Source organism: Perca flavescens, chromosome 14, assembly GCF_004354835.1.
Source record: "Perca flavescens isolate YP-PL-M2 chromosome 14, PFLA_1.0, whole genome shotgun sequence".
Lineage (NCBI taxonomy): Eukaryota > Metazoa > Chordata > Actinopteri > Perciformes > Percidae > Perca > Perca flavescens.
Window position 1 is genome coordinate 18,662,070 of NC_041344.1, and position 25,360 is coordinate 18,687,429.

The window sequence follows — 25,360 nt, forward strand, 5'->3', positions numbered from 1 at the left end:
TGGGCAATGATGGAGACACCTGGAGAGGCGTGATTGGGAGGAACGGCCTCCCTGATCTAAACCAGAGTGGTTGTTTGTTGTTGGACTTCTGTGCTAGTCATGGATTGTCTATAACGAACACCATGTTCGAACATAGGGATGCTCATAAGTGTACCTGGTACCAGAGCACCCTAGGCCGAAGGTCAATGATCGATTTCATAATCGTTTCATCTGATCTGAGGCCGTATGTTTTGGACACTCGGGTGAAGAGAGGGGCAGAGTTGTCAACCGATCACCATCTGGTGGTGAGTTGGGTCAGGGGTGGGGAAGACTCTGGACAGACCTGGTAAGCCCAAACGTGTAGTGCGGGTAAATTGGGAACGTCTGGAGGAGGCCCCTGTCCGACAGACTTTCAACTCACACCTCCGGGCGGAGCTTTTCGTGCATCCCTGTGGAGGCTGGGGGCATTGAACCCGAGTGGACAATGTTCAAAGTTTCCATTGCTGAAGCTGCGGTGAGGGAGCTGTGGTCTTAGGATCTTAGGTGCCTCAAGGGGGGCGGTAACCCACGAACACCGTGGTGGACACCAGTGGTCAGGAAGCCGTCCGATTGAAGAAGGAGTCCTTCCGGGATATGTTATCTCGAGGACTCGAGGCAGTTGCAGGGGTACCGGGGGGGCCGGCGGGCTGCAGCCTCTGCCGTGAAAGAGGCAAAGCAGCGGGTGTGGGAGAAGTTTGGAGAAGACATGGAGAAGGACTTTCGGTCGGCACCAAAGTGTTTCTGGAAAACTGTTCGCCACCTCAGGAGGGGGGCGGGGAACCATCCAAGCTGTGTACAGTAAGGATGGGACACTGTTGACCTCCACTGAGGAGGTAATAGGGCGGTGGAGGGAGCACTTTGAGGAACTCCTGAATCCGACTAATACGCCCTCTATGTTAGAGGCAGAGCTGGAGGATAACGGGGATTGTCGCCGATTTCCCAGGCGGAAGTCACTGATGTAGTCAAACAACTACACAGTGGCAAAGCCCCGGGATTGATGAGATCCGTCCCAGAAATGCTCAAGGCTCTGGGTGTGGAGGGGTTGTCCTGGTTGACACGCCTCTTCAACATTGCGTGGAAGTCTGGGACGGTGCCAAAGGAGTGGCAGACTGGGGTGGTGGTTCCTCTTTTTAAAGGGGGACCAGAGGGTGTGTGCCAATTATAGGGTATAACACTTCTCAGCCTCCCTGGTAAAGTCTACTCCAAGGTGTTGGAAAGGAGGGTTCGGCCGATAGTCGAACCTCGGGTTGAGGAGGAACAATGCGGATTCCGTCCTGGTCGTGGAACAACGGACCAGCTCTTCACTCTCGCAAGGATCCTGGAGGGAGCCTGGGAGTATGCCCAACCGTCTACATGTGTTTTGTGGATTTGGAGAAGGCGTATGACCGGGTCCCCGGGAGATACTGTGGGAGGTGCTGCGGGAGTATGGGGTGAGGGGGTCTCTACCAGGGCCATCCAATCTCTGTATGACCAAAGTGAGAGCTGTGTCCGGGTTCTCGGTAGTAAGTCGGACTCGTTTCAGGTGAGGGTTGGCCTCCGCCAGGGTTGCGCTTTGTCACCAATCCTGTTTGTAATATTTATGGACAGGATATCGAGGCGTGGTCGGGGTGGGGAGGGGTTGCAGTTTGGTGGGCTGGGGATCTCATCGCTGCTCTTTGCAGATGATGTGGTCCTGATGGCATCATCGGCCTGCGACCTTCAGCACTCACTGGATCGGTTCGCAACCGAGTGTGAAGCGGTTGGGATGAGGATCAGCACCTCTAAATCGGAGGCCATGGTTCTCAGCAGGAAACCGATGGAATGCCTTCTCCAGGTAGGGAATGAGTCCTTACCCCAAGTGAAGGAGTTCAAGTACCTTGGGGTTTTGTTCGCGAGTGAGGGGACAATGGAGCGGAGATTGGTCGGAGAATCGGCGCAGCGGGTGCGGTATTGCATTCAATCTATCGCACCGCTGTGACGAAAAGAGAGCTGAGCCAGAAGGCAAAGCTCTCGATCTACCGGTCAGTTTTCGTTCCTACCTCACCTATGGTCATGAAGGCTGGGTCATGACCGAAAGAACGAGATCCAGGGTACAAGCGGCCGGAAATGGGTTTCCTCAGGAGGGTGGCTGGCGTCTCCCTTAGAGATAGGGTGAGAAGCTCAGTCATCCGTGAGGAGCTCGAGAGAGCCGCTGCTCCTTTGCGCCGAAAAGGAGCCAGTTGAGGTGGTTCGGGCATCTGGTAAGGATGCCCCTGGGCGCCCCCCTAGGAGGTGTTCCAGGCACGCCCAGCTGGGAGGAGGCCTCGGGAAGACCCAGGACTAGGTGGAGGGATTATATCTCCAACCTGGCCTGGGAACGCCGATCCCCAGTCGGAGCTGGTTAATGTTGCTCGGGAAAGGGAAGTTTGGGGTCCCCTGCTGGAGCTGCTCCCCCCGCGACCCGACACCGGATAAGCGGACGAAGATGGATGGATGGATGGATAGTATAGTATGTCGAAAATAAGTGATAAAAAAGCCATAGTATAGTATGTTGAAAAAAGTCATGTTATAGTATGTCGAAAAAAAGTTATGAAGAAGCCATAGCATAGTATGTTGAGAAAGCATTAGTATAGTATGTTGGAGAAAAGTGATAATTACCAACAGTATAGTATGTCAAACTTTATTAAGTATGTCAAAAAAGTGATAAAGAAAGCCATAGTATAGTATGTCAAAAATAAGTGATGAAGAAGCCATATTATAGTATGTCGAAAAAGTGATTATAAAAAAGCCATAGTATAGTATGTCAAAAATAAGTGATAAAAAAGCCTAAAGAAGTATGTCAAAAAAGTTGTATGTCGAAAAAAGTCATAGTATATTATGTTGAAAAAAGTAATGTTATAATGTCGAAAAAGTGATAAAACAGCCATAGTATAGTATGTCGAAAAAAGTCATGTTATCCATCCATCTTCGTCCGCTTATCCGGTGTCGGGTCGCGGGGGGAGCAGCTCCAGCAGGGGACCCCAAACTTCCCTTTCCCGAGCAACATTAACCAGCTCCGACTGGGGGATCCCGAGGCGTTCCCAGGCCAGGTTGGAGATATAATCCCTCCACCTAGTCCTGGGTCTTCCCCGAGGCCTCCTCCCAGCTGGACATGCCTGGAACACCTCCCTAGGGAGGCGCCCAGGGGGCATCCTTACCAGATGCCCGAACCACCTCAACTGGCTCCTTTTCGACGCAAAGAGCAGCGGCTTTCTCCGAGCTCCTCACGGATGACTGAGCTTCTCACCCTATCTCTAAGGGAGACGCCAGCCACCCTCCTGAGGAAACCCATTTCGCCGCTTGTACCCTGGATCTCGTTCTTTCGGTCATGACCCAGCCTTCATGACCATAGGTGAGGGTAGGAACGAAAACTGACCGGTAGATCGAGAGCTTTGCCTTCTGGCTCAGCTCTCTTTTTCGTCACAACGGTGCGATAGATTGAATGCAATACCGCACCCGCTGCCCGATTCTCCGACCAATCTCCCCGCCCCATTGTCCCCTCACTCGCGAACAAAACCCCAAGGTACTTGAACTCCTTCACTTGGGGTAAGGACTCATTCCCTACCTGGAGAAGGCATTCCATCGGTTTCCTGCTGAGAACCATGGCCTCCGATTTAGAGGTGCTGATCCTCATCCCAACCGCTTCACACTCGGGTTGCGAACCGATCCAGTGAGTGCTGAAGGTCGCAGGCCGATGATGCCATCAGGACCACATCATCTGCAAAGAGCAGCGATGAGATCCCCAGCCCACCAAACTGCAACCCTCCCCACCCCGACCACGCCTCGATATCCTGTCCATAAATATTACAAACAGGATTGGTGACAAAGCGCAGCCCTGGCGGAGGCCAACCCTCACCTGAAACGAGTCCGACTTACTTACCGAGAACCCGGACACAGCTCTCACTTTGGTCATACAGAGATTGGATGGCCCTGAGTAGAGACCCCTCACCCCATACTCCCGCAGCACCTCCCACAGTATCTCCCGGGGACCCGGTCATACGCCTTCTCCAAATCCACAAAACACATGTAGACCGGTTAAGCATACTCCCAGGCTCCCTCCAGGATCCTTGCGAGAGTGAAGAGCTGGTCCGTTGTTCCACGACCAGGACGGAATCCGCATTGTTCCTCCTCAACCCGAGGTTCGACTATCGGCCGAACCCTCCTTTCCAGCACCTTGGAGTAGACTTTACCAGGGAGGCTGAGAAGTGTGATACCCCTATAATTGGCACACACCCTCTGGTCCCCTTTTTTTAAAGAGGAACCACCACCCCAGTCTGCCACCCTTTGGCACCGTCCCCAGACTTCCACGCAATGTTGAAGAGGCGTGTCAACCAGGACAGCCCTCCACACCCAGAGCCTTGAGCATTTCTGGACGGATCTCATCAATCCCCGGGCTTTGCCACTGTGTAGTTGTTTGACTACATCAGTGACTTCCGCCTGGGAAATCGACGACAATCCCCCATTATCCTCCAGCTCTGCCTCTAACATAGAGGGCGATTAGTCGGATTCAGGAGTTCCTCAAAGTGCTCCCTCCACCGCCCTATTACCTCCTCAGTGGAGGTCAACAGTGTCCCATCCTTACTGTACACAGCTTGATGGTTCCCCGCCTCCCTGAGGTGGCGAACAGTTTTCCAGAAACACTTTGGTGCCGACCGAAAGTCCTTCTCCATGTCTTCTCCAAACTTCTCCCACACCCGCTGCTTTGCCTCTTTCACGGCAGAGGCTGCAGCCCTTCGGGCCTTCGGTACCCTGCAACTGCCTCCGAGTCCTCCGAGATAACATATCCCGGAAGGACTCCTTCTTCAGTCGGACGGCTTCCCTGACCACTGGTGTCCACCACGGTGTTCGTGGGTTACCGCCTTGAGGCACCTAAGATCCTAAGACCACAGCTCCTCGCCGCAGCTTCAGCAATGGAAACTTTGAACATTGTCCACTGGGTTCAATGCCCCCAGCCTCCACAGGGATGCACGAAAGCTCCGCCGGAGGTGTGAGTTGAAAGTCTGTCGGACAGGGGCCTCCTCCAGACGTTCCCAATTTACCCGCACTACACGCTTTGGGCTTACCAGGTCTGTCCAGAGTCTTCCCCACCCCTGACCCAACTCACCACCAGATGGTGATCGGTTGACAGCTCTGCCCCTCTCTTCACCCGAGTGTCCAAAAACATACGGCCTCAGATCAGATGAAACGATTATGAAATCGATCATTGACCTTCGCCTAGGGTGCTCTGGTACCAGGTACACTTATGAGCATCCCTATGTTCGAACATGGTGTTCGTTATAGACAATCCATGACTAGCACAGAAGTCCAACAACAAACAACCACTCTGGTTTAGATCAGGGAGGCCGCCCTCCCAATCACGCCTCCAGGTGTCTCCATCATTGCCCACGTGTGCGTTGAAGTCCCCAGCAGAACAATGGAGTCCCCCACTGGAGCCCCATGCAGGACTCCAGTCAAGGTCTCCAAGAAGGCCGAATACTCCGAACTCCTGTTTGGTGCATATGCACAAACAACAGTCAGAGTTTTCCCCACAACCCGCAGGCGAGGGAGGCGACCCTCTCGTCCACCGGGTAAACTCCAACACAGCGGCGCCAGCCGGGGCTTGTGAGTATCCCCACACCCGCCCGGGCGCCACACCCTGGGCAACTCCGGAGAAGAAAAGAGTCCAACCCCTATCCAGGAGTATGGTTCCAGAACCGAGACTGTGCGTAGAGGTAAGCCCCACCAGATCTAACCGGTAGCGCCCACCTCCCGCACCAGTTCCGCCCTTCCCCACAGAGAGGTGACGCCCACGCCCCAGAGCCAGCGCCTGCCGCCCGGGTCTGGTCCGGCCGAGGCCCCTGACCTTCACTGCCACCCATGTGGCATCGCACCCGACCCCAACGGTTCCTCCCACAGGTGGTGGGCCCATGGGCTGGAGAGATGGGAGCCACGTAGCTTGTTCGGGCTGTGCCCGGCCGGGTTCGTGGCAAACCCGCCACCAGGCGCTGGGCGACGAGCCCGCCGCCTGGGCCTGGCTCCAGACGGGGCCCCGGCTTCCTCCGGCAGGGTCACTCCATCTCTACCTTGCTTCTTCATTGGGGTTTTTGAACCATTCTTTGTCTGGCCCCTCACCTGAGACCACTTTGCCTTGGGAGACCCTACCAGGAGCACAAAGCTCCAGACAACACAGCCCTCAGGTTCACAGAGACACACAAACCTCTCCACCACGATAAGGTGATGGTTCACGGAGAAGAAGTCATGTTATAGTATGTCGAAAAAAGTTATAAAGAAGCCATAGTATAGTATGTCAAAAAAGCCTTATGTCAATACTTTATTAAGAGACTGAGGAGCCTGGAATTGAACAGCCAACCTTGGGGTCTTGAGACTACTATTTTACCTCGCAGTAAGTAAATCACCAATACAATAAGTGAAAAACAGCCATAATACAGTATGTTGAAAAACGTGATTTAAAAAAAAAGCCATAGTATAGTATGTCGAAAATAAGTGATAAAGAAGCCATAGTATAGTATGTCGAAAATAAGTGATTATAAAAAAGCCATGGTATAGTATATCGAAAATAAGTGATAAAAACGCCATAGTATAGTATGTCAAAAATAAGTGATAAAGAAGCCATAGTATAAGTATGTCAAAAAAGCCTTATGTCAATACTTTATTAAGAGACTGAGAAGCCTGGAATATAACAGCCAACCTTGGGGTCTTTAGACTACTATTTTACCTCGAAGTAAGTAAGTCACCAATACAATATGTGAAAGACAGCCATAGTACAGTATGTTGAAAAACGTGATTTAAAAAAAAAGCCATAGTATAGTATGTCGAAAATAAGTGATAAAAACTCCATAGTATAGTATGTCAAAAATAAGTGATAAAACAGTCATAGTATAGTATGTCAAAAAAGTGATAAAAAAGCCATAATATAGTATGTCGAAAAAGTTGTGTGTTGAAAAAAGTAATATTATAGTATGTTGAAAAAGTGATAAAAAAGCCATAGTATAGTATGTCGAAAAAGTTGTATGTCAAAAAAAGTCATATTATAGTATGTCAAAAAAGTGATTATAAAAAAGCCATAGTATAGTATGTCGAAAATAAGTGATAAAGAAGCCATAGTATAGTATGTCGAAATAAGTGATAAAAAAGCCATAGTATAGTATGTTGAAAATAAGTGATAAATAAGCCATAGTATAGTATGTCGAAAATAAGTGATAAAGAAGCCATAGTACAGTATGTCGAAAAAGGGATTTAAAAAAAGCCATAGAATAGTATGTCAACAAAGTGATAAAAAAAGCCACAGTATAGTATATCGAAAAAGTTGTATGTAAAAAAAAAAGTCATATTATAGTATTTCGAAAAGAGATATATTATAGTATGTCGAAAAAGCCATAGTATAGTATGTTGGAGAAAAGTGATAATAACCAACATAGCCATAGTATAGTATGTCAAAAAAGTCATAATATAGCATGTCATAAAAAGTCGTATGTCATATAAAAAGACATAGCATAGTATGTGATAAAAAAGGTATTTTATAGTAAAAAAAAGCCATAGTATAGTATGTTGAAAAAGTGATTTAAAAAAAGCCATAGTATAGTATGTCGAAAAAGTTGTATGTCAAAAAAAGTCATATTATAGTATGTCGAAAAAGTGATTATAAAAAAGCCATAGTATAGTATGTCTAAAATAAGTGATAAAAAAGCCATAGTATCTTATGTCGAAAAAGTGATAAAGAAGCCATAGTATGGTATGTTGAAAACGTTGTATGTTGAAAAAGTAATATTATAGTATGTCGAAAAAGTGATAAAAAAGGTCATAGTATAGTATGTCGAAATAAGTGATAAAAAAAGCCATAGTATAGTATGTCGAAAATAAGTGATAAAGAAGCCATAGTATAGTATGTCGAAAATAAGTGATAAAAAAGCCATACTATAGTATGTCGAAAATAAGTGATAAAAAAGGTATAGTATAGTATGTCGAAAATAAGTGATAAAGAAGCCATAGTACAGTATGTCGAAAAAGTGATATAAAAAAAGCCATAGTATAGTATGTCAAAAAAAGTGATAAAAAAGGACATAGTATAGTATATCGAAAAAGCCTTACATCAATACTTTATTAAGAGAATGAGAAGCCTGGGATTGAACAACCAACCGTGGGATCTTGAGACTACAACTTCACCTCAAAACCACAACTCACTGATAGAAAAAATTAAAAACAGCCATAATATAGTATGTCAAAAAAACGTGATTCAAAGAGCCATAGTATAGTATGTCGAAAATAAGTGATAAAAAAAGCCATAGTATAGTATGTTGAAAAAACGTGATTCAAAGAAAGCTATAGTGTAGTATGTCTAAAATAAGTGATAAAAAAGCTATAGTATAGTATGTCGAAAAAGTGATAAAAAGCCATATTATAGTATGTCGAAAAAGGGATAAAAAGCCATAGTATAGTATCTCAAAAATAAGTGATAAAGAAGCCATAGTATAGTATGTCAAAAAAGTGATAAAAAAAGCCATAGTATAATATATCGAAAAAGCCTCAAGTCAATACTTTATTAAGAGACTGAAAACCTGGGATTGAACAGCCAAACATGGGATCCTGAGACTACAACTTTACCTCATAGCCAGAAGTTACTGACAGAAAAAATCAAAAACAGCAATAATATAGTATGTCAAAAAAACGTGATTCAAAAAAAGCCATAAAAGTGATAAAACAGTCATAGTATAGTATGTCGAAAATAAGTGATAAAGAAGACATGGTATAGTATGTTGAAAATAAGTGATAAAAAAGCCATAGTATAGTATGTCGAAAATAAGTGATAAAGAAGCCATAGTACAGTATGTTGAAAAAGTGATATAAAAAAAGCCATAGTATAGTATGTCAAAAAAAGTGATAAAAAAGGCCATAATATAGTATATCGAAAAAGCCTTACATCAATACTTCATTAAGAGACTGAGAAGCCTGGGATTGAACAGCCAACCCTGGGATCTTGAGACTACAACTTCACCTCAAAACCACAACTTACTGATAGAAAAATTAAAACAGCCATAATATAGTATGCCAAAAAAAAGCGTGATTCAAAGAAAGCTATAGAGTAGTATGTCTAAAATAAGTGATAAAAAGCCATAGAATAATATGTCGAAAGTAAGTGATAAAGAAGCTATAGTATAGTATGTCAAAAAAGTGATAAAAAAGCCATAGTATAGTATGTCGGAAAAGTGATAAAAAAGCCATAGTATAGTATGTCGAAAATAAGTGATAAAAAAGCCATAGTATCTTATGTCGAAAAAGTGATAAAGAAGCCATAGTATGGTATGTTGAAAACGTTGTATGTTGAAAAAGTAATATTATAGTATGTCAAAAAAGTGATTAAAAAGCCATAGTGTAGTATGTCGAAAATAAGTGATAAAAAAGCCATAGTATAGTATGATGAAAATAAGTGATGAAGAAGCCATAGTATAGTATGTCGAAAATAAGTGATAAAGAAGCCATAGTATAGTATGTCGAAAATAAGTGATAAAAAAGCCATAGTATAGTATGTCGGAAAAGTGATAAAAAAGCCATAGTATAGTATGTCGAAAATAAATGAAAAAAAAGCCATAGTATAGTATGTCAAAAAAGTGATTAAAAAAAACCCATAGTATAGTATGTCAAAAAATCGTCATTCAAAGAAAGCTATAGTGTAGTATGTCTAAAATAAGTGATAAAAAAGCTATAGTATAGTATGTCGAAAAAGTGATAAAGAAGCCATAGTATAGTATGTCAAAAAAGTGATAAAAAAAGCCATAGTATAGTATGTCGAAAAAGTTGTATGTCAAAAAAAGTCATATTATAGTATGTCGAAAAAGTGATTTAAAAAACGTTTGTCGAAAAAAATGATAAAAAAAGCCATAGTATAATATATCGAAAAAGCCTCAAGTCAATACTTTATTAAGAGACTGAAAACCTGGGATTGAACAGCCAAACATGGGATCCTGAGACTACAACTTTACCTCATAGCCAGAAGTTACTGACAGAAAAAATCAAAAACAGCAATAATATAGTATGTCAAAAAAACGTGATTCAAAAAAAGCCATAAAAGTGATAAAACAGTCATAGTATAGTATGTCGAAATAAGTGATAAAAAAAGCCATAGTATAGTATGTCGAAAATAAGTGATAAAGAAGACATGGTATAGTATGTTGAAAATAAGTGATAAAAAAGCCATAGTATAGTATGTCGAAAATAAGTGATAAAGAAGCCATAGTACAGTATGTTGAAAAAGTGATATAAAAAAAGCCATAGTATAGTATGTCAAAAAAAGTGATAAAAAAGGCCATAATATAGTATATCAAAAAAGCCTTACATCAATACTTCATTAAGAGACTGAGAAGCCTGGGATTGAACAGCCAACCCTGGGATCTTGAGACTACAACTTCACCTCAAAACCACAACTTACTGATAGAAAAAATTAAAAACAGCCATAATATAGTATGCCAAAAAAACGTGATTCAAAGAAAGCTATAGAGTAGTATGTCTAAAATAAGTGATAAAAAAGCCATAGAATAATATGTCGAAAGTAAGTGATAAAGAAGCTATAGTATAGTATGTCAAAAAAGTGATAAAAAAGCCATAGTATAGTATGTCGGAAAAGTGATAAAAAAGCCATAGTATAGTATGTCGAAAATAAGTGATAAAAAAGCCATAGTATCTTATGTCGAAAAAGTGATAAAGAAGCCATAGTATGGTATGTTGAAAACGTTGTATGTTGAAAAAGTAATATTATAGTATGTCAAAAAAGTGATTAAAAAGCCATAGTGTAGTATGTCGAAAATAAGTGATAAAAAAGCCATAGTATAGTATGATGAAAATAAGTGATGAAGAAGCCATAGTATAGTATGTCGAAAATAAGTGATAAAGAAGCCATAGTATAGTATGTCGAAAATAAGTGATAAAAAAGCCATAGTATAGTATGTCGGAAAAGTGATAAAAAAGCCATAGTATAGTATGTCGAAAATAAATGAAAAAAAAGCCATAGTATAGTATGTCGAAAAAGTGATTAAAAAGCCATAGTGTAGTATGTCGAAAATAAGTGATAAAAAAGCCATAGTATAGTATGTCGAAAATAAATGAAAAAAAAGCCATAGTATAGTATGTCAAAAAAGTGATTAAAAAAAACCCATAGTATAGTATGTCAAAAAATCGTCATTCAAAGAAAGCTATAGTGTAGTATGTCTAAAATAAGTGATAAAAAAGCTATAGTATAGTATGTCGAAAAAGTGATAAAAAGCCATAGCATAGAATGTCGAAAAAGGGATAAAAAGCCTTAGTATATGTCGAAAATAAGTGATAAAAAAGCCATAGTATAGTATCTCGAAAATAAGTGATAAAGAAGCCATAGTATAGTATGTCAAAAAAGTAATAAAAAAAAGCCATAGTATAGTATGTCGAAAAAGTTGTATGTCAAAAAAAGTCATATTATAGTATGTCGAAAAAGTGATTATAAAAAAGCCATAGTGTAGTATGTCAAAAAAGTGATAAAAAACCCATAGTATAGTATGTCAAAAAAGTGATAAAAAACCCATAGTATAGTATGTCGAAAAAGTTGTATGTTGGAAAAAGTGATAAAAAAGACATAGTATAGTATGTCGAAAAAGTCATAATATAGCATGTTATAAAAAGTCGTATGTCATATAAAAAGTCATAGCATAGTATGTGATAAAAAAGGTATAGTATAGTATGTCGAAAATAAGTGATAAAGAAGCCATAGTACAGTATGTCGAAAAAGTGATATAAAAAAAGCCATAGTATAGTATGTCAAAAAAAGTGATAAAAAAGGCCATAGTATAGTATATCGAAAAAGCCTTAGATCAATACTTTATTAAGAGAATGAGAAGCCTGGGATTGAACAGCCAACCGTGGGATCTTGAGACTACAACTTCACCTCAAAACCACAACTCACTGATAGAAAAAATTAAAAACAGCCATAATATAGTATGTCAAAAAAACGTGATTCAAAGAAAGCTATAGAGTAGTATGTCTAAAATAAGTGATAAAAAAGCCATAGTATAATATGTTGAAAATAAGTGATAAAGAAGCCATAGTATAATATGTCGGAAAAGTGCTAAAAAAGCCATAGTATAGTATGTCGAAAATAAGTGATAAAAAAAGCCATAGTATCTTATGTCGAAAAAGTGATAAAGAAGCCATAGTATGGTATGTTGAAAACGTTGTATGTTGAAAAAGTAATATTATAGTATGTCGAAAAAGTGATAAAACAGTCATAGTATAGTATGTCGAAATAAGTGATAAAAAAAGCCATAGCATAGTATGTCGAAAATAAGTGATAAAGAAGCCATAGTATAGTATGTCGAAAAGAAATGAAAAAAAATCCATAGTATAGTATGTCGAAAAAACGTGATTCAAAGAAAGCTATGGTGTAGTATGTCTAAAATAAGTGATAAAAAAGCTATAGTATAGTATGTCGAAAAAGTGATAAAAAGCCATAGTATAGTATGTCGAAAAAGGGATAAAAAGCCATAGTATAGTATCTCGAAAATAAGTGATAAAGAAGCCATAGTATAATATGTCAAAAAGTGATAAAAAAAGCCATAGTATAGTATGTCGAAAAAGTTGTATGTCAAAAAAAGTCATATTATAGTATGTCGAAAAAGTGATTTAAAAAAAGTTTGTCGAAAAAAATGATAAAAAAAGCCATAGTATAATATATCGAAAAAGCCTCAAGTCAATACTTTATTAAGAGACTGAAAACCTGGGATTGAACAGCCAAACATGGGATCCTGAGACTACAACGTTACCTCATAGCCAGAAGTTACTGACAGAAAAAATCGAAAACAGCAATAATATAGTATGTCAAAAAAACGTGATTCAAAAAAAGCCATAAAAGTGATAAAACAGTCATAGTATAGTATGTCGAAATAAGTGATAAAAAAGCCATAGTATAGTATGTCGAAAATAAGTGATAAAGAAGACATGGTATAGTATGTTGAAAATAAGTGATAAAAAAGCCATAGTATAGTATGTCGAAAATAAGTGATAAAGAAGCCATAGTACAGTATGTTGAAAAAGTGATATAAAAAAAGCCATAGTATAGTATGTCAAAAAAAGTGATAAAAAAGGCCATAATATAGTATATCGAAAAAGCCTTACATCAATACTTCATTAAGAGACTGAGAAGCCTGGGATTGAACAGCCAACCCTGGGATCTTGAGACTACAACTTCACCTCAAAACCACAACTCACTGATAGAAAAAATTAAAAACAGCCATAATATAGTATGCCAAAAAAACGTGATTCAAAGAAAGCTATAGAGTAGTATGTCTAAAATAAGTGATAAAAAAGCCATAGTATAGTATGTCGAAAAATCGTGATTCAAAGAAAGCTATAGTGTAGTATGTCTAAAATAAGTGATAAAAAAGCTATAGTATAGTATGTCGAAAAAGTGATTAAAAGCCATAGTATAGTATCTCGAAAAAAAGTGATAAAAAGCCATAGTATCTTATGTCGAAAAAGTGATAAAGAAGCCATAGTATGGTATGTTGAAAACGTATGTTGAAAAAGTAATAATATAGTATGTCGAAAAAGTGATAAAACAGTCATAGTATAGTATGTCGAAATAAGTGATAAAAAAGCCATAGTATAGTATGTCGAAAATAAGTGATAAAGAAGCCATAGTATTGTATGTCGAAAATAAGTGATAAGAAAGCCATAGTATCTTATGTCGAAAAAGTGATAAAGAAGCCATAGTATGGTATGTTGAAAACGTTGTATGTTGAAAAAGTAATATTATAGTATGTCGAAAAAGTGATAAAACAGTCATAGTATAGTAGGTCGAAATAAGTGATAAAAAAAGCCATAGTATAGTATGATGAAAATAAGTGATAAAGAAGCCATATTATAGTATGTCGAAAATAAGTGATAAAGAAGCCATAGTATAGTATGTCGAAAATAAGTGATAAAAAAGCCATAGTATAGTATGTCGGAAAAGTGATAAAAAAGCCATAGTATAGTATGTCGAAAATAAATGAAAAAAAAGCCATAGTATAGTATGTCAAAAAAGTGATTAAAAAAAAGCCATAGTATAGTATGTCAAAAAAACGTCATTCAAAGAAAGCTATAGTGTAGTATGTCTAAAATAAGTGATAAAAAAGCTATAGTATAGTATGTCGAAAAAGGGATAAAAAGCCATAGTATAATATGTCGAAAATAAGTGATAAAAAAGCCATAGTATAGTATCTCGAAAATAAGTGATAAAGAAGCCATAGTATAGTATGTCAAAAAAGTAATAAAAAAAGCCATAGTATAGTATGTCGAAAAAGTTGTATGTCAAAAAAAGTCATATTATAGTATGTCAAAAAAGTGATTATAAAAAAGCCATAGTGTAGTATGTCTAAAATAAGTGATATAAAAGCTATAGTATAGTATGTCGAAAATAAGTGATAAAAAAGCCATAGTATAGTACCTCAAAAATAAGTGATAAAGAAGCCATAGTATAGTATGTCAAAAAAGTGATAAAAAAAGCCATAGTATAATATATCGAAAAAGCCTCAAGTCGATACTTTATTAAGAGACTGAAAACCTGGGATTGAACAGCCAACCATGGGATCTTGAGACTACAACGTTACCTCATAGCCAGAAGTCACTGACAGAAAAAAATCAAAAACAGCAATAATATAGTATGTCTAAAAAACGTGATTCAAAAAAGGCCATAAAAGTGATTAAACAGTCATAGTATAGTATGTTGAAAAAGTGATAAAAAAGCCATAGTATAGTTTGTCGAAAATAAGTGATAAAAAAGCCAACCTTGGGGTCTTTAGACTACTATTTTACCTCGAAGTAAGTAAGTCACCAATACAATATGTGAAAGACAGCCATAGTACAGTATGTTGAAAAACTTGATTTAAAAAAAAAGCCATAGTATATCATGTCAAAAAAGTGATAAAAAACCCATAGTATAGTATGTCGAAAAAGTGATAAAACAGTCATAGTATAGTATGTCAAAAAAGTGATAAAAAAGCCATAGTATAGTATATCGAAAAAGTTGTACGTTGAAAAAAGTAATATTATAGTATGTCAAAAAAGTGATAAAAAAGCCATAGTATAGTATGTCGAAAAAGTCATAATATAGCATGTTATAAAAAGTCGTATGTCATATAAAAAGTCATAGCATAGTATGTGATAAAAAAGGTATAGTATAGTATGTCGAAAATAAGTGATAAAGAAGCCATAGCACAGTATGTCGAAAAAGTGATATAAAAAAAGCCATAGTATAGTATGTCAAAAAAAGTGATAAAAAAGGCCATAGTATAGTATATCGAAAAAGCCTTAGATCAATACTTTATTAAGAGAATGAGAAGCCTGGAATTGAACAGCCAACCGTGGGATCTTGAGACTACAACTTCACCTCAAAACCACAACTCACTGATAGAAAAAATTAAAAACAGCCATAATATAGTATGTCAAAAAAACGTGATTCAAAGAAAGCTATAGAGTAGTATGTCTAAAATAAGTGATAAAAAAGCCATAGTATAATATGTCGAAAATAAGTGATAAAGAAGCCATAGTATAGTATGTCAAAAAAGTGATAAAAAAAGCCATAGTATAGTATGTCGGAAAAGTGCTAAAAAAGCCATAGTATAGTATGTCGAAAATAAGTGATAAAAAAAGCCATAGTATCTTATGTCGAAAAAGTGATAAAGAAGCCATAGTATGGTATGTTGAAAACGTTGTATGTTGAAAAAGTAATATTATAGTATGTCGAAAAAGTGATAAAACAGTCATAGTATAGTATGTCGAAATAAGTGATAAAAAAAGCCATAGTATAGTATGTCGAAAATAAGTGATAAAGAAGCCATAGTATAGTATGTCGAAAATAAATGAAAAAAAAATCCATAGTATAGTATGTCGAAAAAACGTGATTCAAAGAAAGCTGAACAGCCAACCCTGGGATCTTGAGACTAAAACTTCACCTCAAAACCACAACTCACTGATAGAAAAAAATAAAAACAGCCATAATATAGTATGTCGAAAAAACGTGCTTCAAAGAAAGCTATAGAGTAGTATGTCTAAAATAAGTGATAAAAAAGCCATAGTATAGTATGTCGAAAAAACGTGATTCAAAGAAAGCTATAGTGTAGTATGTCTAAAATAAGTGATAAAAAAGCTATAGTATAGTATGTCGAAAAAGTGATTAAAAGCCATAGTATAGTATCTCGAAAATAAGTGATAAAAAGCCATAGTATCTTATGTCGAAAAAGTGATAAAGAAGCCATAGTATGGTATGTTGAAAACGTATGTTGAAAAAGTAATATTATAGTATGTCAAAAAAGTGATAAAACAGTCATAGTATAGTATGTCGAAATAAGTGATAAAAAGCCATAGTATAGTATGTCGAAAATAAGTGATAAAGAAGCCATAGTATTGTATGTCGAAAATAAGTGATAAAGAAGCCATAGTATAGTATGTCAAAAAAGTGATAAAAAAAGACATAGTGTAGTATGTCTAAAATAAGTGATAAAAAAGCCATAGTATAATATGTCGAAAATAAGTGATAAAAAAGCCATAGTATAGTATATCGAAAATAAATGAAAAAAAATCCATAGTATAGTATGTCGAAAAAACGTGATTCAAAGAAAGCTATAGTGTAGTATGTCTAAAATAAGTGATAAAAAAGCTATAGTATAGTATGTCGAAAAAGGGATAAAAAGCCATAGTATAATATGTCGAAAATAAGTGATAAAAAAGCCATAGTATAGTATCTCGAAAATAAGTGATAAAGAAGCCATAGTATAGTATGTCAAAAAAGTGATAAAAAAAGCCATAGTATAGTATGTCGAAAAAGTTGTATGTCAAAAAAAGTCATATTATAGTATGTCGAAAAAAAGTGATTTAAAAAAAGTTTGTCGAAAAAAATGATAAAAAAAGCCATAGTATAATATATCGAAAAAGCCTCAAGTCAATACTTTATTAAGAGACTGAAAACCTGGGATTGAACAGCCAACCATGGGATCCTGAGACTACAACTTTACCTCATAGCCAGAAGTCACTGACAGAAAAAATCAAAAACAGCAATAATATAGTATGTCAAAAAAACGTGATTCAAAAAAAGCCATAAAAGTGATAAAACAGTCATAGTATAGTATGTTGAAAAAGTGATAAAAAAGCCATAGTATAGTATGTCAAAAAAGCCTTATGTCAATACTTTATTAAGAGACTGAGAAGCCTGGAATTGAACAGCCAACCTTGGGATCTTGAGACTACTATTTTACCTCGCAGTAACTAAGTCACCAATACAATTAGTGAAAGACAGCCATAGTACAGTATGTTAAAAAACGTGATTTTAAAAAAAGTGATAAAAAAGCCATAGTATAGTATGTCGAAAAAGTGATTCAAAGAAAGCCATAGTATAGTATGTCGAAAAAGTGATTATAAAAAAGCCATAGCATAGTATGTCAAAAATAAGTGATAAAGAAGCCATAGTATAGAATGTCGAAAAAAGTGATAAAAAAAAGCCATAGTATAGTATGTCGAAATAAGTGATAAAAAAAACTATACTGTACTAAGGTTTTTTCGACATACTATACTGTGGCTATGTTGGTTATTATCACTTTTCTCCAACATACTATACTAAGGCTTTTTCGACATATTATACTATGGCTTTTTTTTATCACTTATTTCGACATATAAAAAGTCATAGTATACCATTAGAAAACCATACAAAGTCAAATTGTAAAATGTCATAAAAGTCATAGTATTGTACAGTATGTCATATAGAAATTCATAGTATAGTTTGTCATAAAAAGTCATAGTATAGTATTTCATAAAGTCATAGTATAGCTTGTCATAAAAAGTCATAGTATAGTATGTCATAAAGTCATACTATAGCATGACATAAAAAAGTCATAGTATAGTATGTCATAAAGTCATAGTATAGTATGTCTTAAAACAGTCATAGTATAGTATTTCTATAAGTCATGGTATAGTGTCATACAAAGACATGGTATAGTTTTCTCATAAAAAGTCATAGTATAGTATGTCAAAAAAATGTATTAAAAAAATGATTTATATTGTATTGAATGTTTTTATGTTACATGTTGTTTGTGTTGTGAAGCAACGGATTATGGATTGTGGCACTGTGTCCAAGACTAATTTCCCCTTGGGGACAATAAAGTGTATTCTATTCTATTCTAGTATGTTGGAGAAAAGTGATAATAACCAACATAGCCATAGTATAGTATGTTGAAAAAGTCACAGTATAGTATGTCATAAAGTCATAGTATAGCATGTCATAAAAAAGTCATAGTATAGTATGTCATATAATAATTCATAGTATAGTGTGTCATAGTCATAGTATAGTATGTCATGAAAAGTCATAGTATAGTATGTCATTAAGTCATAGTATATTATATCATAAAGTCATAGTATAGCATGTCATAAAAATGTCATAGTATAGTATGTCACATAAATATTAATAGTATAGTATGTCATAAAGTCATAGTATAGTATGTCATGAAAAGTCATAGTATAGTATGTCAGTTATAGTATAGTATGTCATGAAGTCATATATAGTATGTCATAAAAATTCATAGTATAGTATGTCATAAAAAGTCATGTCATATTAAAAGTCATAGCATAGTATGTGATCAAAATGTATAGTATGTCATATAAAAAGTCACAGTATAGTATGTCTTAAAACAGTCATAGTATGGTATGTCTATAAGTCATGGTATAGTGTCATACAAAGTCATAGTATTGTATGTCATAAAAATTCATAGTATTTTGTCATAAAGTCAGTGTAGTATGTCATATAAAAAGTCATGGCATAGTATGTCATATGAAGTCATAGTATACCATTAAAAGTCATAGTATAACATGTCATAAAAAGTCATAGTATGTCATGTAAAAATTCACAGTATGTCATAAAGTCACAGTATAGTATGTCATAAAAAGTAGTATGTCATATAAAGTCATAAAAGTCATAGTATAGTATGCCATAATCACAGTACATTGTAAAATAAGTCATCACAAATTCATCATGTCATAATATAGTTAGGTAGTAGGGACCTTCGCATAACATTATCAAGTTTCAGTCGGTCAGTGAGCGTATAAACAGTTGTCCTTTTCAGAGGATGTCAAAAACATTAGGATTTCATAAATGACACATAATCCCACTACGTTCCTACACGATGATTAAATAACACACTTTAGCAAACAACCTCTTTGAACACATATACATATTTAAAACAAGCTACAAACATTTATATCTCAGAAAACATGTTAATTGGCCTTGTCACTATATTGATTTTTTAACTTTTAATACTTTTTAATACCCAGCAGACACCTTGATTGCATTGTCACTCTGCCACAGCCATTAATATAAACAGACACTTGCAACAGAAAAAATTAAGAAACAGCATTTATTGTCACATCATACATACAATTTATTAGATGACAATATAAGTACTAATTCAGGATCGCATACTTAAAACATACAGAATTGAAGATAATGATAAATATAACTGGAAAATCTGGCCATCTTGATAAAATGGCCATTAATACATTTAGCTAGAGATAATGAGCGGGAATGCAAGAGAGAACAAAGTCACAAAAATAACATCTAAAACTGATCACAGTTGTTCTTCATCACATAAAGAAATACAACCTTGAGAGTAAAAAAAAAACAAAATTATCACTTGTCAAAACTAAGAAACCACATCAAAACGGACAATGCCAGCAAACACTCAACAAGGTAGCTTCCTTCAGCGACATCCAACAAATGACTCATTGTATTTCTCAAATGGCGGCTGGCTGCTAATGGAATTCCTGGATTTCTGCACAGACCTCCTGCCAGACTTCTGCTTGAAAATAGGAGAGCGGAGGAACTGCAAGTCTGTGAATTTGTCTCCACGCCGAAGTTTCCTGTCAAGAGGACAATGTAATTGTTAAGCATTAATGCAGTAAAATGTGAACTTATCTTAAAACTATTTACAGTAAGGGCAGCATCAATATGTCAACTTACGCATTAAGCGTGGGTTCTGTGTAGTCTACCGCCATAGTGCAGCGCCGCTTGCGAGCAGGAGCGGGGGTGGAGCATCGGGCATCAGAGGGCCGTAAGCCACCATAGGAGAACTTGCGACAGGCTGCAGGGGACAGATTGGTCACATCACACAGACTCAAGCCCCGCCCTGCTGTCCTTACACCAAGCCTACCTGTAGAAACGTGAAGGAAGATGTGATCCAAAAGTGAGAAAAAGAAAACAAGAGTTGTGTGTGTACTCACGTGCGCACACCAGTGAGCAGATAAAAGACGGAGTGCAAGGAAGCCAGTGCAATGAGAAATGACAAGGCAACGAAAATGTGATCTGGCCAAGCCTCCCAAAGTGCCTACTAATGTTGTGACGAAGCTCTTGTCTTTTAGCAGTCAAACTGTGAGATTTTATTTCAACAATCAGGTTTGGGCAATGACAATTAAACGTACGTTTTTTGCACGTCTTGACCCTCTGGGTCGTTTGCTGGGGTAGGATAGGAGGAGCTTCACCGGAGGAATCCAAATTGGACAGGACATTGTCTATTCTCATCATCTCCACTTCAACCAGAGGGCTGACAGGCAGCAAACAATTTTTCTCAATAACCCCTCTGTGAGGCTCTGAAAAACCAGGGAAAAAAACAAACACGTAACCATCTTAAATTCACAAATTACCATCAGCAAAAACAGACATTCAAGCATAAAAATGAGCCATGCAACTTTTACAACAATCCACCCTGATGTCTTTGCTATAGGTCACAGAATCAGACAGTAAGGTCATCGGGAGACGAGAGGAGAACACCAAGCCAGATGTCTATAAAGTATTTATTGTTATTACATGGCTTGGTTGAATAAATTATTCTGTTATCTGATCCTACTGCTGATCAGCGGATCCCAAAGGCAGAGAGAGGGTGGAGCGCTAACCACTCCAATAGTAACAATGCAAACAGAGCATTAGTTAGCTGGTTAGCTTACACTCACCAGGTTGACCTGGCTTTCACCGGAGAGCCCGAAGGCTCGCTGTACATTATCCCTTACATGTCACACTGCCTGAAGGCAGGCACTTCATTTTATCACCTCATGGCATATCATCTTTAGAATAATGGTTAGTAATTAGTAACTGCTTAATGGACAATGATTTATAAAAACAATGGACCAAGTTCTTAATAAAAGGGAAACGTGTTGTTGTTTATTACTACTGCCTAAATACGCAGACATGATGCATATCAGAACTATGTTTTTTTCAGTCTCCCCACTGGCATTAGAAGCTGAGCACTATCACACTGCTTTAAAAAAGGACAATCCCAGCGTAAAATGAACCTAGGGGTTAATAACGTGTGTATCGAGTCGATCGTTCTCTGGGATATGTTTTCATGCTAATCGAATGTGTCTCTAGTTTGAAACAAGCTAGCGCAAACCGGTGATTAGCTGCTAACGCTAGCTTTCGGGGCAGAGGGTAAATCGCTATTTTATACCACTAACAAGGTTCAAAATAGCACCACACTTCAACGGTAGCATAATGAGGGTCCCTACATGTAAACCGAAGCATTGAGAACTTTGTTAGCGTACAAACAGTTTGTTAAAAAGACAGTCACGACCAGTCGAACACTAACGCTGTGTTTGAGCTGTGCTACTGATTACTGGTTACATGGCGTTCGACTGTTCATGACCGTTTCCCAAGATGGCGCCCGCATGTAAACATGAATGCTACCGTCTTTATAATCTATCTTTTTAATAAACTGTCTGTACACTTACAAAGTCCTCAATGCTTCTTCGGTTTACATGTATCAATTTACCCTCTGCCCCGAAAGCTAGCGTTAGCAGCTAATCACCGGTTTGAGACACATTCGATTAGCATGAAAACATATCCCAGAGAACGATCAACTCGGTACACATATTTATTAACCCCTAGGTTCATTTTGCGCCGGAATTGTCCTTTAAGAGACACAAAGTCAACGTGTTCCTGACTATTTACTCACCATGGTGATTTTCCTGTCTCAACATCGCCGCCGGGTCAGGACTGTTAGAGAAGCTCGTGTCAGGGGAGTGATAAGCTTCTTCCTTTTCAGGCTCTACAGCCATAGGACTTGACTCCTCATCTCTAAAGACTAGAAAAAACACAAAACAATGATTACATTGTTTAATTATAACCATCTTAACTCTAATAAACCACAAATTAAAAAATGAAGTTGAAGTTAAGAACAACAAACCTAAAAGCTTACTGGAAATCTCCTGTTCTGGAGGGATGTTTTCTTTCCGTTTGATGACTTTAGGAAGCCGGCCTCTACGAGTGGTGACCACTTTGGTCTTGTCAGGGGAAGTCGGTCTCCGGCTGCCCTTCTGAGGGACATAAAGGCTGTCCTCCGATTCAGAAGATGGTGATGACGAGCTGGATTCATTCTCTTTGGAAATCACAGGTGAAGCTCTAGTTTGGGGAGTCTCTTTGCTGATGGGCGTGGATGGCCGATTGTCCTCTGCCTTGGCCCTGAACGGTGTGACGTGAACCGCCCCTTCACAGTCAAAGTCAAACGTGTCATTAAATCCCAGTGAGGTGTTGAGCTTATTCCCCTGTGACGAAGGTGCTGTTTTGGCCCGTGTGGCTGACCGGTCCCGACTTTTGGAGCGAGCTCTGGGTTTTGGATTTTCCCATGGTTTCTTTAATGGGGCACGGTCTGGTTTGCGGCCTCTCTCCGCTTTGCGTGCAGCAGGTTCTGGTTTGGTGCGAGGCTGCTGCTGCTGGGCTTTTTTCCTGCTGGGCCGCTGTTGGTAGTTGTTGTTGTTGTTGTTGTTGTTGTTTTTGGGTGGGACAGGTTCAGGAGTAGAATGCTGAAACTCCTCAATGTCAACGGGGTCCGCTAAATCTGGTTCTGCTCCTTGCTGTGGCTGATTCACATTTTCACTGTCACTGCGGATAGGACTTGCTATCAAAGTACCCAAGCCTGCGATCTGGTCCCCCTCACTCAAAGACCTCTTTTCTTGCACACGCTCAGACCTCCTCCTGCTTCTTCTATCTGCATGGCGACGCCTCACACCTACGGTAGATGGCAGAGCAATCTGCCTGCCAGGTTGTGCATTTTTTTCTGAGGGCTGAGGTTCTGTGAAGAAAAGCACAAAATCTAAATTATAATTACAACAGTTTAGTTGTTTGGATACATACAATAGTTTATTAAAACAGTCACCTAGGGGATCTGGAGAACAGCCTGTATTTAAATTGTTTCTGCAGATCTACAAATAACACTCTTGGCAGAATGTTTAACAATTACTTCAATTAAAAATTACTCAGCTGGCAATGAGTTAACTATTACAGCTAATCCTTAATATTAAGAGGAGTAGTAGTAGTAGTAGTAGTAGACTGTGTGTTTGTTTACCTGCACAATTTGGTGAGGCTTTGCACACAATGGGCTTATCAAGGTCCTGGCTGGTCCGCTTTCTCCTGTAAATTGAAAGGTAATAGATGTTGATAATCCTGATCTTCAGATAAAAATGTCATCAAAGTTCATGCAATGACAATTAGTTTTTTTTACCTGGCTGAATCCACAGAGGGTTTTGGTTCAACAAGGATGTTTGCAGGTTTATTCTAAATCAACACAGAAAGAAAAGAAAGAAATCTGTACAGTGGCACGCAGTACTTAAAAATAACGTACATGTTAGCCAGGATTGGTAATCAACAAACAAAGGACAGACCACAGACCTCTGAAGCACTCACTGCCACAGCTTCCTGCTCTTTGAGCTTCCTCTTGAGCAGAAGTAGGTGAAGAAACAGGGCCTGTTGCTCCCTTTTCAGCTGCAGGATCACTGCATTGGACTGTCTCACCTTTTCCTTTTCAGCTTGCAGGGCTACAGCCAGCACTTTGTTGTTCAGTTGGACACCCTTCAAGATGGTTTGGTGGCTAGAGTTGGCCACTGGGAGAAAATACGGGATAGAGCATTTCTTGTAAGGCAAAATTTCATCTGCATGTCTACATATTCTGCACATCTGCATCTATTCATGTCATGGTTATGGCGATTACAAGCACTCACGTTAGTAGTCTACATGATTGTGGGAAAAGTCCTAAACGTACATTAAAATTGTGATTGTCGACGTGCAAGATAAGCCTTAATTTCCTTACCACTGCTTTTGTTTATCATTCTGGACCGTCCTCTGTTGGGAGCTGAAGCGCTAGCCAGCCGTTTGTTCCTCTTTTCCTTCATCCTCTCCTTGATGTCCTCCAGACTCTGCTGGAAGGACTTCTTCTGAGCCCGTTCTTTCACCATGGCTCGGGATCTATGATTAGTTTAAAGTTTATTTTTACGTTATCCAACTTATCAACAACGTAGACTACTGATGAATCATAGCAAAACAAATGACTAGCTAAGCTAACATGCTAACTAGCTAGGTTAGTATGGTATTTAAGGTTAACGCAAGTCAATCCAACAAACTAACTTCAGTAGCTGACGTCATATTTGAAAACATCGTAAACTTTAACTTACTTGCTCGTGTATATCGGTAAGCTGTTTGGTGGGTAAAGTATCGCTTCAACAAAATACTTTAAAGTTAGGCTGCAAAAATCTATTAATCATGTCCGATTCCGACTATCCGCAAGTTAACGTTCGAATTTTGAGCCGCGACTGTTGATTGGTAGGGGTCTGAGACGTCACTTCCTTCAAGGGAAATGATCGTTCGCTAGATGGCGCTAATGTATAGCAAAACATAAAGTGCATTTCCTTGCTGAGGAGATGTAACTAATTTGGTATTGATTATTCGTCTCGTCTGCATATTCTGACGCTTTGTAACTTAACAGTAGGCTACCACACAAGGCACCAAATATCTTATTATAATTCTTCTTGTTTCAATCAGCATCTTTTCTCCTTTTTCCGTCTGTTTGTCTGTGGGAGGCAAACAAAGCAAAGTGGAGTACCACTGGGAAAATGGAGGTATAGTAAATTTCTTAAAAAATGGAAATTAGATTACTACTCATCAAGGGTCAGGCTCATTCAGCCCATAAAAAATGATTAATTTGGTATTTATAATTGACTGCTAAAGATAAGAGCTTTAGCCGTGCTCTGTTAAGTGTTCTGCTGCATGTGGATAGAGCTGATAATTGTGCTAATCTAAAAGCAGTGACATGCAGTGTTTGAATTATAGCCATAGCCTATTCCTTGGGGTTTTTCTGAAACTCTTGTGGCTCTTTCAAAATAAGATTACACAGTAGCTCAGAGAGCGAGTCAATTATTAGATGAATGCAAATTTTAAATTGAGCCAGTAAGTCTTATAACACTATGATCCAGCCTACATACACACATGCCTTCATGCATACACACAACTTTCTTCCATCCACCCTGATTCCATTACTACCCC

General features: G+C 38.3%; 1 protein-coding gene across 3 annotated transcripts; it reads right to left on the minus strand.

The window, feature by feature from the left end:
• Window positions 1-19,396: 19,396 nt before the first annotated feature.
• sgo1 (shugoshin 1) lies at window positions 19,397-24,652 on the minus strand. Of its 3 annotated transcripts, none has more exons than XM_028597527.1 (10): window positions 24,493-24,652; window positions 24,132-24,286; window positions 23,714-23,925; window positions 23,547-23,599; window positions 23,391-23,455; window positions 22,245-23,117; window positions 22,002-22,130; window positions 20,476-20,643; window positions 20,018-20,207; window positions 19,397-19,917 (listed from the first exon to the last, which is right to left on the minus strand). In XM_028597527.1, the coding sequence occupies exons 2-10, from the start codon at window positions 24,274-24,276 to the stop codon at window positions 19,758-19,760; spliced, it is 1,995 nt and encodes a 664-aa protein (XP_028453328.1). In that variant the 5' UTR covers window positions 24,277-24,286; window positions 24,493-24,652; the 3' UTR covers window positions 19,397-19,757. The 3 variants fall into 3 exon arrangements, with proteins under 3 accessions (XP_028453328.1, XP_028453329.1, XP_028453327.1); XM_028597528.1 differs by having other exon boundaries at window positions 20,018-20,138; window positions 22,233-23,117; XM_028597526.1 differs by having other exon boundaries at window positions 22,233-23,117.
• Between the last annotated feature and the right edge of the window lie 708 nt (window positions 24,653-25,360).

Bases quoted from the DNA above. Each gene is read 5' to 3' on its own strand.
- sgo1 (XM_028597526.1), bottom strand. From the start codon at position 24,276: ATGGTGAAAGAACGGGCTCAGAAGAAGTCCTTCCAGCAGAGTCTGGAG. The intron at 23,926-24,131 runs GTAAGGAAATTA...ATTTTCTCCCAG, and splicing joins AATGATAAACAAAAGCAGTG to TGGCCAACTCTAGCCACCAA. The intron at 23,600-23,713 runs GTCTGTGGTCTG...GTGTTGATTTAG, and splicing joins TGGCAGTGAGTGCTTCAGAG to AATAAACCTGCAAACATCCT.